This window comes from Amblyraja radiata, chromosome 2 (genome assembly GCF_010909765.2).
Source record: "Amblyraja radiata isolate CabotCenter1 chromosome 2, sAmbRad1.1.pri, whole genome shotgun sequence".
In the NCBI taxonomy this organism is placed as follows: Eukaryota; Metazoa; Chordata; class Chondrichthyes; order Rajiformes; family Rajidae; genus Amblyraja; species Amblyraja radiata.
The window spans coordinates 23,180,716-23,197,241 of NC_045957.1; the positions used below are offsets into that span (position 1 = coordinate 23,180,716).

General features: G+C 42.3%; 1 protein-coding gene across 1 annotated transcript; it reads right to left on the reverse strand.

Moving 5' to 3' along the window:
- Nucleotides 1-1,805: 1,805 nt before the first annotated feature.
- On the reverse strand, nucleotides 1,806-16,525 carry sec61b (SEC61 translocon subunit beta). Its single transcript, XM_033043177.1, has 4 exons — nucleotides 16,337-16,525; nucleotides 14,910-15,013; nucleotides 11,668-11,769; nucleotides 1,806-2,181 (listed from the first exon to the last, which is right to left on the reverse strand). The coding sequence occupies exons 1-4, from the start codon at nucleotides 16,337-16,339 to the stop codon at nucleotides 2,094-2,096; spliced, it is 297 nt and encodes a 98-aa protein (XP_032899068.1). The 5' UTR covers nucleotides 16,340-16,525; the 3' UTR covers nucleotides 1,806-2,093.
- Nucleotide 16,526: the final 1 nt, after the last annotated feature.

Genomic DNA, 16,526 nt, shown 5'->3' on the forward strand with positions numbered 1-16,526 from the left:
AATTAGCATGATTTCTGTTTTATTTCCATTGAGTTTTAGAAGGTTGAGTGACATCCAGTTGCTGATAGCTTGAAGACAGATGGTGAGGGCAGTTGGGGGAAGGGAGGTGTTTGGTTTTGTGGAGAGGTAAAGTTGTGTAGCAGTGAAAATTGATTCCAAAATGACGGAGAATATTGCCAAGAGGTTGAATATAGATGATAAAAAGCAGTGGCCCCAGCACCGATCCCTGAGGAACACCATGGGTGACTGTGGCAGTTGTGGATGTGACTTTATTTCCCTGGATGAACTGTTTTCTGTCGTGTAGATAGGACCTGAACCAAAGTAGTGCATTGTTGTTGATGCCGGTGGCAGATAGACGTTCCAGAAGAATTGGGTGGGAGATGGTGTCAAAGGCTGCTGTGAGGTCGAGGAGGATCAGGATGGATAAGTGGCCGGTGTCAGCTGCGAGAAGGAGATCATTTGTAATTTTTACCAAGGCTGTTTCAGTGCTGTGATTGTGGCGAAAACCGGACTGAAATGGTTCATAGAGGTTATTGTTTTGAAGGTGGACTTGAAGTTGTGTCGCTACTGTCCTTTCCAGAAGTTTAGTGATGAATGGGAGGTTGGAGATGGGGCGGTAGTTATTTGGATTGTTTGGATCAGAACCTGTTTTTTTTTAGAATCAGGGTGACAGAAGCTGTTTTGAGAGATGTAGGGACAGTAGCAGTTGATAGGGAGGAGTTAATTATGGACGTTATGATGGGTGAAAGAGGGCAGACAGGATTTAACCAGGACAGTAGGGATGGGATCAAGCAAACAGGAGGAGTTCTTGGACTTGGTGATAAGTTTAGTTATTTCTTCGACTGTTGGAAGCTGGAAAGTAGATAGGGTGGCGAGTGGGGAAATCCAGATAGTAGTTCAGCACTGCTCTCTGGTTGTGATGGTTCAGTTGCCTGATAACAGCTGGGAAGAAACTGTCCCTTCTGTACTTTTTGCCTGATGGGAGAGGGGAGAAGAGGGAGTGGCCAGGGTGAGACTGGTCCTTGATTATGCTGCTGGCCTTGCCGAGGCAGCATGAGATATAAATGGAGTCAAAGGAAGGGAGATTGGTTTGTGTGATGGTCTGGGCTGCATCCACAATTCGCTGCAATTTCTTAATGCTTGCTGAACTTATTTATTTTTCTCGGGAGAGTTTAGTTTATTGTCGTGGACCGAGGCATATGGTCAGCATAGCCTAATACTGTTCAGTTTAGCTTTATTACCATATAATCATCTTGAGAACAGACGCGGCATGATTAGCAAGTTAGCAGATGGTACTAAAGTAAAATTGGTTAGTACAGTGTCAGGGGTTATGGGGAGAAGGCAGGAGAATGGGGTTAGGAGGGAGAGGTAGATCAGTCATGATTAAATGGTGGTGTAGACTTGATGGGCCGAATGGCCTAAGTCTGCTCCTACTTGTGGGAGAGTCTCGGACTAGAGGTCATAGCCTCAGAATTAAAGTAAGTTCCTTTAGGAATTAGAGGATGTGGAATTTCTTTAGTCAGAGGGTGGTGAGTCTGTGGAATTCTTTGCCACAGACGGCAGTGGAGGTCAAGTCAGTGGATAAGGCAGAGATTTACATAGTCTCTGAAATTTATGTTAAGGTCGGCATCGGAGTGGGGACTTTTTTACCGACTCAGACTCCAGCAGCACCAAAATTGCTCCGACCGCCTCCATAGCCCTGCTTGTATCTATCGGAATGTTCCAAAATGATTCACATAAAATAGTCTGTGGAGTGGTACGCAATTAAAACGGTTTGTTAATGCAAAAGAAAACGCACCATAGAAATATATATATATTTTTTAATGGAGAACATCAGTGAGCTGCTTGACAAAAATGTAAAACAAAGGTCAGAAAGGAACATTCAACAAAGACTTCAGAAATCCAACAAAATGGCAGCATCTCCTCATGGAAATTAAGACAAGGACTGAGATACCGCACCCATTCTTTGAAAGATCCTCACTTCGATTTACACAAGTAGAAAGCAGGATGTAATGTGTCAGAAATAAGTTCTCATATAAAATTGGCATTTGGTCCAGGATGACTGAATATAGTGTTGAAGCTTGAAGTCTGGTCTATGAGCGTGTGTACTTGCCCCAGATGTGCAGCATGAATACTGAAGCGATGAACAGTAGACTCATAACAAGCACTGGAACAGGCCCACTGGGAAGAGAAAGAGAAAAAAGAAATCAATAGAAGCACACTCGGCATACACCACTACTTGCTTTTACTTCCAATGTCAATACACCTAGAGTAATACAAGGGACAAATGAGACACCTAGTGGTGCAGCAAGTGTGCCCATATAATGCCACTGGAGGAAGTGTATCGAGTTCAATTCATTTCTGCTCTCTCAATTTCGGCAAAACCAAGCCTAGAACTACGAAGCATGCATTGTTCGCAATATTTGCTGTGAGCATTTGTAACTTACACACAACTAACGGGAACCTGAATCCAAATGAACATTAGACAAACATTTTGCTTGTACGCCGACAACGTGGACACATTTTGGATTGGAAGGCTAAATCACCTCAAGACTACTATCACATCGTGCCAATGAAGATAGAACGTAGATAGATACAATTCATTTTATAATAATCCACAGCCATTGGAGCTCATTTCTTTATCCTAACTAAAGCTGCAGCACAAACCTAGGGGTGTTAGACCAAGAAAGCATAGATTTAATTACAACTCAACAATGAAAAGGAGGACAATCATCACAACATTGCATATTTTGCACAAGCAGGAAATTCTGACCATATTCTAACCACAAACAAAGATGTTCCCACCCAATTCTCAACTGCCTGTGGCAACATTACAATTTAAACAGACTTTCCACTAAATATACAACTCCAGACCTCGTATTCCACAGGATCACTGTGGCTCACTTGTTCAGAACCAGAATAATTGTGGTTTTCTACTAAATTTATCGGAAGCACAATTACTTTTTGTAAAGTTGAAATAAATCGCAAGAAGTCGACAAACTTTAGCTCTAGAACTCAACAAATAAAGGTTGCTATCACCACATCATTTTATTATTATTCATGTTCTCTGAGCTTGTCTGGCGAGAAACGTAGGCATGATCTTAATAGATTTGATCCAAGCAAACTTTAAAAGAACCAAACAAAAAAGGCAATTTTCACTCCCGTAAACATTAAATACTAAGAAGCAAGGAGTCACCCAGTGCAGAAGGCAGGCATTCAATCCATCTTGTCCATGTCGGCTGTCAAATTCCACGCATTCACCATCTCTCCCTTTCAAATATTCAATTTTCATTTTATCTATGCTAATTTACTAGTAATACAGAATTAATCTAACTCTTGACAAAATGCAGCGACAATGGTCACACCATCAGACGTTACATCCTATACCAAGAACAAAGTGCTATGGATTGAGGAAAAAAGATTGAAGATACTTTAAAAAAATCTAGCTCTTTTACATGACAGATAGCTCAGAATTATGAAGACAAAAGAAAATGTAGCTAACAATTTGCTCCAATTTAAAATTTATTTGTTAGATGTAGTTAGGCTTTAAAAATATTCTGAACCTGAAAATGAAAGCAGCCAGTCATGACTAGTGAACTATTAGTTTTAAAATCTTGAACTCATCTGTCTCATTGAAGTTATTAGATGAAGAATGCACTTTGACATAAAGCTCCCGTTTCATTTCCCAAGTGTGCAATGAACAGAAGATATTGAAAGGCTCAGATCAATGAGTGCATATTCTTAGAAACACAGTCAAAGCTGATAAACTCATCTAGCAGTGACATACACATTCAAGGAACAGGCTGACCTTCAAAAAGTGACAATACCCAAGGAACAGAATATTACCTTAAAAAACATGCCACTTACCCCATTAATTTACAAGCCTGAAGTGACTTATGAATCAACACAAAAGTTATTAAGTACCAGTTAAAAGGGGAGCAACATAGCTGCTAATTTAAAAAAATAGACACTTACAAAGAGAAACTCCCACTAAAAGATGGAAGGTGGAACATAATCTAGTTTTCCACTCAAGACAGACATTTTGTTCAATTTACAAATACTTATTGTGAAGAGCTTCATTAAAGACAGACTTTTGGGGCTATGCAGAATTGTATTTTGATCGGTAGTGGGGAAACTGCTAGAGTCAGTTATTAAAGATGGGATAGCAGCACATTTGGAAAGTGGTGAAATCATTGGACAGTCAGCATGGATTTACGAAAGGTAAATCATGTCTGACGAATCTTATAGAATTTTTCGAGGATGTAACTAGTAGCGTGGATAGGGGAGAACCAGTGGATGTGGTGTATCTAGACTTCCAGAAGGCTTTCGACAAGGTCCCACATAAGAGATTAGTACACAAACTTAAAGCACACGGCATTGGGGGTTCAGTATTGATGTGGATAGAGAACTGGCTGGCAAACAGGAAGCAAAGAGTAGGAGTAAACGGGTCCTTTTCACAATGGCGGGCAGTGACTAGTGGGGTACCGCAAGGCTCAGTGCTGGGACCCCAGCTATTTACAATATATATTAATGATCTGGATGTGGGAATTGAAGGCAATATCTCCAAGTTTGCGGATGACACTAAGCTGGGGGGCAGTGTTAGCTGTGAGGAGGATGCTAGGAGACTGCAAGGTGACTTGGATAGGCTGGGTGAGTGGGCAAATGTTTGGCAGATGCAGTATAATGTGGATAAATGTGAGGTTATCCATTTTGGTGGCAAAAACAGGAAAGCAGACTATTATCTAAATGGTGGCCGATTAGGAAAAGGGAAGATGCAGCGAGACCTGGGTGTCATGGTACACCAGTCATTGAAAGTAGGCATGCAGGTGCAGCAGGCAGTGAAGAAAGCGAATGGTATGTTAGCTTTCATAGCAAAAGGATTTGAGTATAGGAGCAGGGAGGTTCTACTGCAGTAGTACAGGGTCTTGGTGAGACCACACCTGGAGTATTGCGTACAGTTTTGGTCTCCAAATCTGAGGAAGGACATTATTGCCATAGAGGGAGTACAGAGAAGGTTCACCAGACTGATTCCTGGGATGTCAGGACTGTCTTATGAAGAAAGACTGGATAGACTTGGTTTATACTCTCTAGAATTTAGGAGATTGAGAGGGGATCTTATAGAAACTTACAAAATTCTTAAGGGGTTGGACAGGCTAGATGCAGGAAGATTGTTCCCGATGTTGGGGAAGTCCAGGACAAGGGGTCACAGCTTAAGGATAAGGGGGAAATCCTTTAAAACCGAGATGAGAAAAACTTTTTTCACACAGAGAGTGGCGAATCTCTGGAACTCTCTGCCACAGAGGGTAGTTGAGGCCAGTTCATTGGCTATATTTAAGAGGGAGTTAGATGTGGCCCTTGTGGCTAAGGGGATCAGAGGGTATGGAGAGAAGGCAGGTACGGGATACTGAGTTGGATGATCAGCCATGATCATATTGAATGGCGGTGCAGGCTCGAAGGGCCGAATGGCCTACTCCTGCACCTAATTTCTATGTTTCTATGATCTGGAACATGATGATGACAAAGACAAGAGATCCCATTGAATCCTGAAATTCATCATGGAATATAGTACCAAACCCTGTCATCGGCACAGAAAACTTTCAGAGTGGGTGTCCATTCGAAAAATGAGACCCATTTAACGTTAGATTAAATATACAAGTGCAGGTCTACCACTGATTTGCCAGCAATTGATGGTCACTAGCCCATCCCCCACAAATCCAGACAAAACAAGATCCGTTCCCTTAACCAACTTCCACGGACGACTTTGCCGGCTGGTATCCGAGTCACCGGAGGCCGTAACCTCTGTTGATCCAGCATAGCCAGATATCCAGAAAGGTTCTGGAACTGAAGGTGCTGAAAAACCAGTGGTGGACCTATACTGCAAAAAAGTATTTCCTTCATTCTACCTGTATTTCAGCTGATCTGCAGCTGAAACAATGAGGAAGACTGTTCCAAAGCAGCCGGCTGGCCTCTCCTTTCACACATTCTGCAAGACTCATTGCAGCATCAAATCCTATGCTGTTGTCTGCTATCTTGCACTGTCTTTTGTCGGGGCTTGGTGAACTGCAATGATTCCTGGCATGGCAGCATCAATTAAAATGGTTTAACAGTGTGCATTTCCCCACTTCTACAACCTGCTCCAGGTCTACAACCTACGAAGATCTCTGCACTGTTCCAATTCTAGCCACTTGCACGTTCATGATTTGTGTTGCTAAACGACACGCGTCTCTTCGCCACTCCTCAACCAAGCTGCTCCTGAAAACTTTAATTAAATCCTTGGATCACCTGACCCAATATCTTTGTTACGTACATCAAAATTGCTTTTAAAATGCACATGTGCAAAAAGTTTTGAACACTTGTTAACTTAAAAGTAGTTGTATCCAGGGTACCAAAATATAGGCAACTCGGGCCATTAAAAAAAAAAAAAAAAAAAATAGGAAATGAAAAAAGTTAAATTTTTGGTGAAAAGCCAGAATCTTCAGATATTGTTCTAAAGTTGCAATACAGCTCGAGACAGCCAATACTGAAAGTTATACACATTATTTCCCTCTCATCCAGTCTATAAAGCATCACATTTCACTTTCAATAAATGACCTTCTGCTTACAGAACCGAGTGAAATATTTTTTCTTATTACACCACAGTATTGGTGTGGTGTAATGTTGCGTAACCTCTGTTGATCCGGCATAACAGATATCTAGAAAGGCTCTGGAACTGAAGGTGCCGAAAAAACAGTGGTGGACCTATACTGCAAAAAAGTAGCATTTGATGAAGACATAAAGCTCCCGTTTCATTTCCCAAGTGTGCAATCTTCCCTCTCTCTCTGCCCATCTACAAAACGGAGCCTAGAAAGTCAATGGAGGCAGAAAAATAAAATCTAAATATGACCATTTGTTACAATCACAATTGTTAAAAAGTGTGACTATTTCTTATGACTAAAAATATGATTAGGGTCATGAGCATGGAAACAGCATGAAAACATGCCCTTCGGCCCAACTTGCAAATGCCGACCAAGATGCACCCTCCCCTCTACACTAGTCACACCTGGCTTTATTTGGCCCATATCCCTATAAACCCTTTCAATCCATCATAAGATCATAAACGATAGGAGCAGAATTAGGCCATTCGGCCCATCGTCTACGCCATTCAATCATGGCTGATCTAGCTCACGCGCCTCACCCCATTCTCCTGCTTTCTCCTCATAACCTCTGACACCTATACTAAGAATCTATCTATCTCTGCCTTAAATATATCCACTGACTTGGCCTCCACAGCCTTCAGTGGCAAAGAATTCCACAGATTCACCACCCTCTGAATAATGAAATTCCTCCATATCTTCTTCCTAAAAGAACGTCCTTTACTTCTGAGGCTATGACCTCTAGTCCTAGACTCTCCCACTAGTGGAAACATCCTCTCCACATCCACTCTATACAAGCCTTTCACTATTCTAGGTCACATCGCACGTATGTTATCTCAGCCAACCATGCAATATTTGCTCTTAACGATGCAGCAATTTTCCTTCAATTAGACTGATTAATGACACATTGTTGATCTTCCTTGACTTTTAATGGATTCTGAACTATTTTGCACAAATAATTGAAGAAATGGTCACACAGCACACATCTTATCTTCAAAACAGGTACACCCTCTTGGGAGCTGTCGGGGCAGACGACACTTCAAGTTTGATTAGCAGGCAGGGCTACGACTTCAATCCTGACGCTGGCGACGTTAGGCAGAGCCATTGTGGGCGACTTGTTAGTTAGGGGGGGGGGCAGACAGGAGATTCTGCGGCAGCGGTCGAGACTCCAGGATGGTATGGTTCTTCCCTGGTCCCAGGGTATAGGACATCTTGGAGCGGGTGCATGACATCCTCAAGAGGACGGGGGAGCAGCCGAAAACTGGGACAGGTATATAGACAGGTATATAGACAGGATAGGTTCAGAAGGATATGGGTCAAACACAGGCAGGTGGGACGAGTGTAGATGGGGCATGTTGGTTGGCGTGGGCCTGTTTCCACATTCTATGATGATTCTATGACTCCAAAGGGATATTTACAGCTCTTTAATAGATTTATGTTTTTTATTGTTGAGCTTATTCTAGCTTAATTTTACCATATATTCCTATATTTAATCATAGTTATATTCATTCATACTAACCAAGAGGCCCACCCAGGCTTGTCCCATATTCCTCTAAACATTTCTGTCCACACAACTGTCCAAGTGACTATTAAATGTTGTTTATAGTACCTGCTCTATCTACAGTGGCTTGCAAAAGTTTTCATACCCCTTGAACTTTTCCACATTTTGTCACGTTACAACCACAAACGTAAATGTATTTTATTGGGATTTTATGTGATAGACCAACACAAAGTGGTGAATAATTGTGAAGTGGAAGGAAAATGATACATGGTTTTCAAATTTTTTTACAAATAAAAAACTGAAAAGTGTGGCGTGCAAAAGTATTCAGCCCCCCTGAGTCAATACTTTGTAGAACCACCTTTCGCTGCAATTGCAGCTGCAAGTCTTTTTGGGTATGTCACTACCAGCTTTGCACATCTAGAGACTGAAATTTTTGCCCATTCTTCTTTGCAAAATAGCTCAAGCTCAGTCAGATTGGATGGAGAGCGTCTGTGAACAGCAATTTTCAAGTCTTGCCAGAGATTCTCAATTGGATTCAGGTCTGGACTTTGACTGGGCCATTCTAACACATGAATATGCTTTGATCTAAACCATTCCATTGTAACTCTGGCTGTATGTTTAGGGTCGGTGTCCTGCTGGAAGGTAAACCTCCGCCCCAGTCTCAAGTCTTTTGCAGACTCTAACAGGTTTTCTTCCAAGATTGCCCTGAATTTGGCTCCATCCATCTTCCCATCAACTCTGACCAGCTTCCCTGTCCCTGCTGAAGAAAAGCATCCCCACAGCATGATGCTGCCATCACCATGTTTCACAGTGGGGATGGTGTGTTCAGGGTGATGTGCAGTGTTAGTTTTCCGTCACACATAGCGTTTTGCATTTAGGCCAAAAACTTCAATTTTGGTCTCATCTGGCCAGAGCACCTTCCTCCACATGTTTGCTGTGTCCCCCACATGGCTTGTGGCAAACTGCAAACGGGACTTCTTATGGCTTTTTTTCAACAATGGCTTTCTTCTTGCCACTCTTCCATAAAGGCTCGATTTGTGGAGTGCACGACTAATAGTTGTCCTGTGGACAGATTCTCTCACCTGAGCTGTGGATCTCTGCAGCTCCTCCAGTTACCATGGGCCTCTTGGCTGCTTCTCTGATCAATGCTCTCCTTGCCCGGCCTGTCAGTTTAGGTGGACGGCCATGTCTTGGTAGGTTTGCAGTTGTGCCATACTCTTTCCATTTTCGGATGATGGATTGAACAGTGCTCCGTGAGATGTTCAAAGCTTGGGATATTTTTTTTTAACCTAACCCTGCTTTAAACTTCTCCACAACTTTATCCCTGACCTGTCTGGTGTGTTCCTTGGGCTTCATGGTGTTGTTTGTTCATTAATGCTCTCTAACAAACCTCTGAGGCCTTCACAGAACAGCTGTATTTATACTGAGATTAGATTACACACAAGTGGACTCTATTTACTAATTAGGTGACTTCTGAAGGCAATTGGTTGTACTGGATTTTATTTAGGGGTATCAGAGTAGAGGGGGCTGAACACTTTTGCACGCCACACTTTTCAGTTTTATATTTGTAAAAAAATTTGAAAACCATGTATCATTTTCCTTCCACTTCACAATTATGCGCCACTTTGTGTTGGTCTATCACGTAAAATCCCAATAAAATACATTTACGTTTGTGGTTCTAACGTGACAAAATGTGGAAAAGTTCAAGGGGTATGAATACTTTTGCAAGCCACTGTATGTCCACTGGCAACTCATCCCATTTACTCACCATTGAGTGAAAAAGTTGCCCTCTAGGTTCCAGTTAAATCTCGCCCCTCTCACCTTAAATCTATGTACTTATGATCGATTCCCCCTGTATCAACCCTAACTATTCCCATCATGATTTTATACACCTCTGTAAGATAACCACATAGCCTTTTCTCCTAGGAATAAAGTCTGAGCCTGCTCAAGTTTTCCCTATAGGCCAGGCCCTCAAATTAATGACATCCTTCCTGTAACTGGGTGGCCAAAACTGCGCACCATACTCCAAATGTGGCCTTACCAATGTCTTGTACAAATGTAATATAACATTCCCACTTTTACCAGCCTTCATCTTTACCATCCTGCCCTGGTTTGAATTCCCATTATGCAATACTTGCATAAAACTTCTCAATAGGCCCGACTATGGGTGAACTGGGGTTGGGGACTGGACTTTGTGCCTTCCCTCATGGTGGGAGCCATTGTGGGGGGATGTTCTCTGTGTTTAAGACTCTCATTGGTGTTATGTCTGTATTCTTTCTTTGTGTGCTGCAAAATGGCAAAAAGTATTTCACTTCATTGCACCTCGGTGTATGTGAATGTGACCAATAAAATACCGTTGAAAACTTCATTAACCATTACACTTGACCAGTTATCAAGATCCTACTGTAATTTATGATAACCATCTTCAATGATACCACCTCCTTTTATATAATCTGCAGACTTACTAATCTTGCCTTGTACATTCTCATCCAAATAATTGGTATAAGCTACAAACAGCAAAGGGCCCAACACTGATCCTTGAGGCACACCACTAGCCACATGGAAGCCAATTCAGTATCCAATTTGCTAGATATTCCTTGACCCTATGCAAGCTAACCTTCCACAGCAGCATACCACGTGGAACCTCAAAGGCCTTGTTAAAGTCCATATAGACAATGTCTCTACCCTTGCCCTTGTCAACCTTCTTGGTTACTTCTTCAAAAAACGAATTCAAATTAGTAAGACGTGATCTCCCATGTATCAAACCATGCTGACTACTCCTAATCAGCCCATCTATCCAAATCCTCTACAATAACTTACCCATCACAGTTGTTAGGGCCACTGGTCTATAGTGCCCAGGCTTTTCCTTGCAATCAGTAGTCTCTTACACTTAGTGGTCAGATACTAGTCACAATGCACTCCCAAAACATGTTAAACAAAATTTATCAACGTTACCAACAAAACACATCTTGGCTATTTCCGCTTTAACCATATTAATCATTCTGATTAGCTGGAAAAAAAAATTGTCAACTCTATTCAGCAAAAAAATGGCAACAACTCATTTGTAGAAGAGAAAACATAGAAAATAGGTGCAGGAGTAGGCCATTCGGCCCTTCGAGCCTGCACCGCCATTCAATATGATCATGGCTGATCATCCAACTCAGTATCCTGTACCTGCCTTCTCTCCATACCCTATCTTTTTCTTAACAGATATTTTTTTTACTGAGGATACCACTCAAACAGAAGATGACTGCAAAATGTACAATGCAGCAAACCCTGGAATCCAAATTAACATCAATCAATAACATAAACAAGTATATTAATCTATCTCCTCCATGGCATTAGGTTTAATAATAATAATAATAATTTGAAACAAGTATGCTGTTAGATCAGCAATCAGTAATTACATAAAAGCAAAATGGATATAGTGAAAAATGGAAAAGTGGAATTTATAGCAATTAGTACATGAATTAAAACACTCAACCAGACAAATGAAGAGTACATTGTGATTCAGTATCCACAGAAAGCACTTACACTTTAAGCCCAGGAGAATCCTCTGTATAGAACCGCCACATTCCCCCAGTACCTGTTGAGGTGGTTCGACCAGCACGGCTCACTGCACTGCTGGTAGCTTTCCTGGAGAGGGAATAAAGAAATAGGCATAAGGCCCACATCGCACTGTTATTTCTCAATTAGCATTGCAATAGAGACAGTCATGCATTCACACAGATCTCCTTCGATCCAAGATTATGGATCACTGATTTTCCAGCAACTGATAGTCCGCCCACCCCAATAATCCGGACAAAATTCCAATAGCTCCATTGAAATTCCCTCAACGGCCACGGATGGCAATGCGAGTGCCGAGCGCTCTTTCCGGTCGTGTCCTTTCCGTTGTGAAATAATCAACTATGCTCTCAATCTTCTCTTATAACTGTTTCTTAAAGACAATACAGTAAATCCTCATTTTAATGGCCCCCCTTATAACAGGTTGGATATAGTGGACAGACCTGCCGGCCCATCCCCAGCTAGCACCGTCTCCCCGGCCATTTAGAGCCCTGGCTTCTGACCACACTCCCGATTCGCAAAGCGCACCAGCAAGCCCTTCTTCACCCACCGAAAGGACACAAAGTGCTGGAGTGATTCAGCGGGTCAGAATCTCTGGAGAACACGGATCGTGACATTGGGACACTTCCTCAGACTGATTCCAGCTGGCTGAGTTACTCCAGCTCTTTGTGTCGTTTCACTTGTACAGCAGGCACCAATGCTGCTGGTCTGCATCACTCCTGCTAGGGTCCCTTTCCAATCAACTTTAGTTAGCTCCTCCCTCATACCTCTGTACCTTTACCTTAACATTACCTTACTGCTAATGTTATAAACAGCATTAAAAGTACAAAATGAACTGTGCAGTGGTCATGGATGAAGTAGCAAATGCAGTTACTAATTCTCTGTTAAACATTTAAAAATTCAGCAAAGAATGAGGGAATTTATTAATGTTAATCTTTAAATCCAGCAATATATTAGTAAATAATGGAGATATCTACAGGGCAAGATTTTTAAAGTAAGGGCTTCAATACCCTGAAAGTATAAGTATAATCTTAGTGCATAGATTACAATTAGAAAACATTTCCCAAGTAGTCCAGTTTGACTGGCTGGGCATATCCCCAGTCCTGCTATTAGTAACACAATCAAGCTTTAAGTGGCCCATTAACCCAGGTTTTACTCCATCACGTCCTATCCATCATCTACTCTGCAACTTAAAATTACCTTTTCTTTTAGAAATATGATTTTCTATTTCCTAGTTTTGAAGCAGCCCCCAGCCTGAAACATTAAATATTGATAGGATTTCCCTTTCCACAGATACTGCCTGGTCTAGAGTATTTCCACCAATTCTGTTTTTATTTCAAAGTTTTCATTTGAAGACACATCCAGATGGTATAAAATTGGTGCTAAAGCATCACTTCTGAAGCACACAAGGCATAAATGAGTGTCTTCTTCTTGCGTATGGCATGCACAGCCTAAAGTTGTAAAACGACCTGTTCTGTTTGATCTTGTTTGTGCACGCCAGGTTGACTGTGTTCGTTGAAACAGGGTGGACCACGTGAAGGTTGCAATCTCCCACCCCATAAATGAGTGTCAACCCCCTTGACTCATTCAATGCCAGATTTCCAGAACATGCATTGAATTCATATCATAGGATCATCATCAAGATTACCAGATGGACAGTTAAACGAATTCAAGGATCTGCGCGAAGCCTCTGAACACTTGCAACAGTCTCACCGACTTTGAAAACAAACTACTGGAGGAACTCGACACGTTAAACAGACTTTTACAGTCCAGATGCAGGGTCACATTAGCCTCCATAGATGCTGCTTGACCTGCTGAGTTCCTCCAGTTTATATTTTGCTCCAGATTCCAGCATCTGCAGTCTCTTGTGTCTTCATCCTTATCGACTCTTTGGTATCTCTGACACATGTGCAATGGATGGAGAGTTCCGAGGATGGGTGTTAAGAATTAAACGGCTCATCCCTTCAAACACCCCCAGCGCCATCTGCGGTAGAGTCTGCTGATCCCACATTGGCATCATTATCCATCTCAACTCAAAAACAGAACTGGAGCATGTCATCTTCAATTCCGAGAACTACCCAAAAAGACTCATCAACTCAAACTTCTTGTGATCAAGAGAAATGTCTGTAGTGATGCTGGCATGTCACAGGATGCATCATCTCCACTAACATATGATGAACGTTTGATGGCATTGGGGCTGTGGGGGTCCTAATTGAAACTTACCGAATAGTGAAAGGCAATAGAAAATAGACAATAGGTGCAGGTGTAGGCCATTCGGCCCTTTGAGCCAGCACCGCCATTCAATGTGATCATGGCTGATCATCTACAATTAGTACCCCGTTCCTGCCTTCTCCCCATATCCCCTGACTCTGCTATCCTTAAGAGCCCTATCTAGCTCTCTCTTGAAAGTATCCAGCCTCCACCGCCCTCTGAGGCAGAGAATTCCACGCTCACAACTCTCTGTGTGAAAATCTCCGTTCTAAATGGCTTAGCCCTTATTCTTAAACAGTGGCCAAAACTGCACACAATAGTCCAGGTACAACTCCAGGACCCCATTGCTCCTGTACTCAACTCCTCTTGTTATGAAGGCCAACATGCCATTCGCTTTCTTCACTGCCTGCTGTACCTGCATGCTTACTATCATTGACTGATGAGCAAGGACCCCCAGATCCCATTGTACTTCCCCTTTCCCAACTTGCCACCATACTTTTCCAACTTAACACACAACAGGCCTGGATAGAGTGGATGTGGAGAGAATGTTTCTACTGGTGGGAGAGCCTAAGACTATGCATAAATTAAAACCTGTGGCTCTTCCCATTTCAAAGCATAATAGCAACATTTGACAAAGCTTTATTAGAGTGGCACAACAATACTGTGGTTAACATGCCAGAAATTAGCTGGTAGAGCTGCTGCCTCACAGCTCTAGAGACTCCAGTTCGATCCTGGCCTCAGGTGCTGTCTGTATGGAGTTTACATGTTCTCCATGGGCGCATTTCCTCTCAGATTTCAAAGACATGCGAGTTGGTAATTAATTGGACTGGATAAATTGCCCTGAATGTGTAGGGAATGGAAGAGAAAGTGGATAACCAAGAACTGTGTGAACAGGTGATCAATATATATATAGAAGTATCCAGTGTAAATTTTGATGTTTACCACGTTGGATATTACTGAAAACAAGCACCAAATAATCATGCCAGTTCCAAATTATTTACCTCTGTCTCACGGTGGATCCACCACCAGCAGCCCGAGGAGCCACAGCTTTACTGGGCGATCGGCTGGAGGCACCGACATTTGTTGCACTTGCAGCAGGTCCAGGCTGAAAGGGTCAAGGCAAGGAATTAGCACCAGGGAATAAAATGCACTTGCCATACACCAATGCAGTAAATATTGATGAAGTTCCACAATACAACCTCTTCCTAAACAATATTGGGAGCTGGATTTAATACTGGCCATCTGCCTTACAAGTGGGATATTTTCTCTACAGGAGTTGTGAATAGAGTGGTTTCTGGGTATTTAAAGGTTACAGTTCAGTAAAACAGGATAATCAAGGTAAATTAGATCCACTTTAATCTGAATCCTCTGATGACAATTTACATGGTGAACATTTCCAACCCCATTGAGTTAATCAGAGATCCCTATGGCTGGGAAATAGAAATTGATTTCGAGCTACATGCATGGAACATGCTCATTGGCCACTATTCTTCACAATGGTATAATTTTAAATATTCCCACAATTTCAGGGGCTAAATTAATTAAATTACTTCATTTTTGTTGTTGTATGCATGCCAAGTCAAAATGCGATAACCCCAAATGGAATAGAAACCACATTTAATGTATTTCTTAAGTAATCATTATTATGTGTTACCAAACTTTACACTGAATTAATAAACAAACAGCACTATTCAAGACATCGAATTGTACTGTATTGTTTCGATGTTGCAACGGTTGTTAACCAAGGTTACATCAAGACCAAGCTCAAGACCATAAGGCTACCAAGCTCAAATGCTAAAATTTGAGTCATGAAAGGCCTTCTCCAAAACGGTGTTTCTTTGAACAAATGCACGATTTAATGAATATCCTACAACTGCGAGATACGGGGAGAAAAGCGTACAAAATTGGGCCATAAAAACTCAAAAATACGTGAATATTTACATTCAAATAACAACGAAACTATCTATTTCGATTCACGAGTTATTCGAACGAAAAAGATTCACAATGCGAATACACAACCCCAATGTCTGAAGAAGGGTCTCGACCCGAAACGTCACCCATTCCCTCTCTCTAGAGATGCTGCCTGAGTTACTCCAGCATTTTGTGTCCACCCCCAATGTAATTAAAGCCGTCAACCTGTGTGGTGTTGCTGACGTGGCTTTACTAAAACCAGGTCGTCTCCCCAATAAGCCGAAAGACGTTAGTAAAGTGAAACAAATAGACAAACTTATTCCTAAAAATAGAGGCCGGTTCGGTTGGGCCACGAAATCTTTGCTGTTTAGTGGGGAACTCTGAAGGCCGTGTTGCGATTAGCGAGACTCCATGAGCGTTGCTTTTGCAACCCCCCTCCTTCCTTCCTCCCTTCTTAGAATGTTGACCCGTGCACGGAACGCGGCCTGGATTTTCCGCGTTCCAGAACGCCACTAACCATGGTAACGCCGGGGTCCGCTCGATCCGAGCTCTCTTGCACGGTGCACTGTCCTCGCTGCCGGGGAGCTCTTGCCTTTAGACAGTGTCGAGTCTACACTGCTGGGAAACTGCTGCCTTGTGTAATACACAGTCCTCACTCACTCACTCACTGCCGGGGAACGCCTGCTGTCGGCAGTGGCCACGACTCA

Excerpts from the sequence above, each read along its gene's own strand:
- sec61b (XM_033043177.1), bottom strand. Across the intron at positions 11,770-14,909 it reads GGATCCACCGTGAGACAGAG|GAAAGCTACCAGCAGTGCAG; the intron begins GTAAATAATTTG and ends TTCCCTCTCCAG. Across the intron at positions 2,182-11,667 it reads GATTCTCCTGGGCTTAAAGT|TGGGCCTGTTCCAGTGCTTG; the intron begins GTAAGTGCTTTC and ends TTCTCTTCCCAG.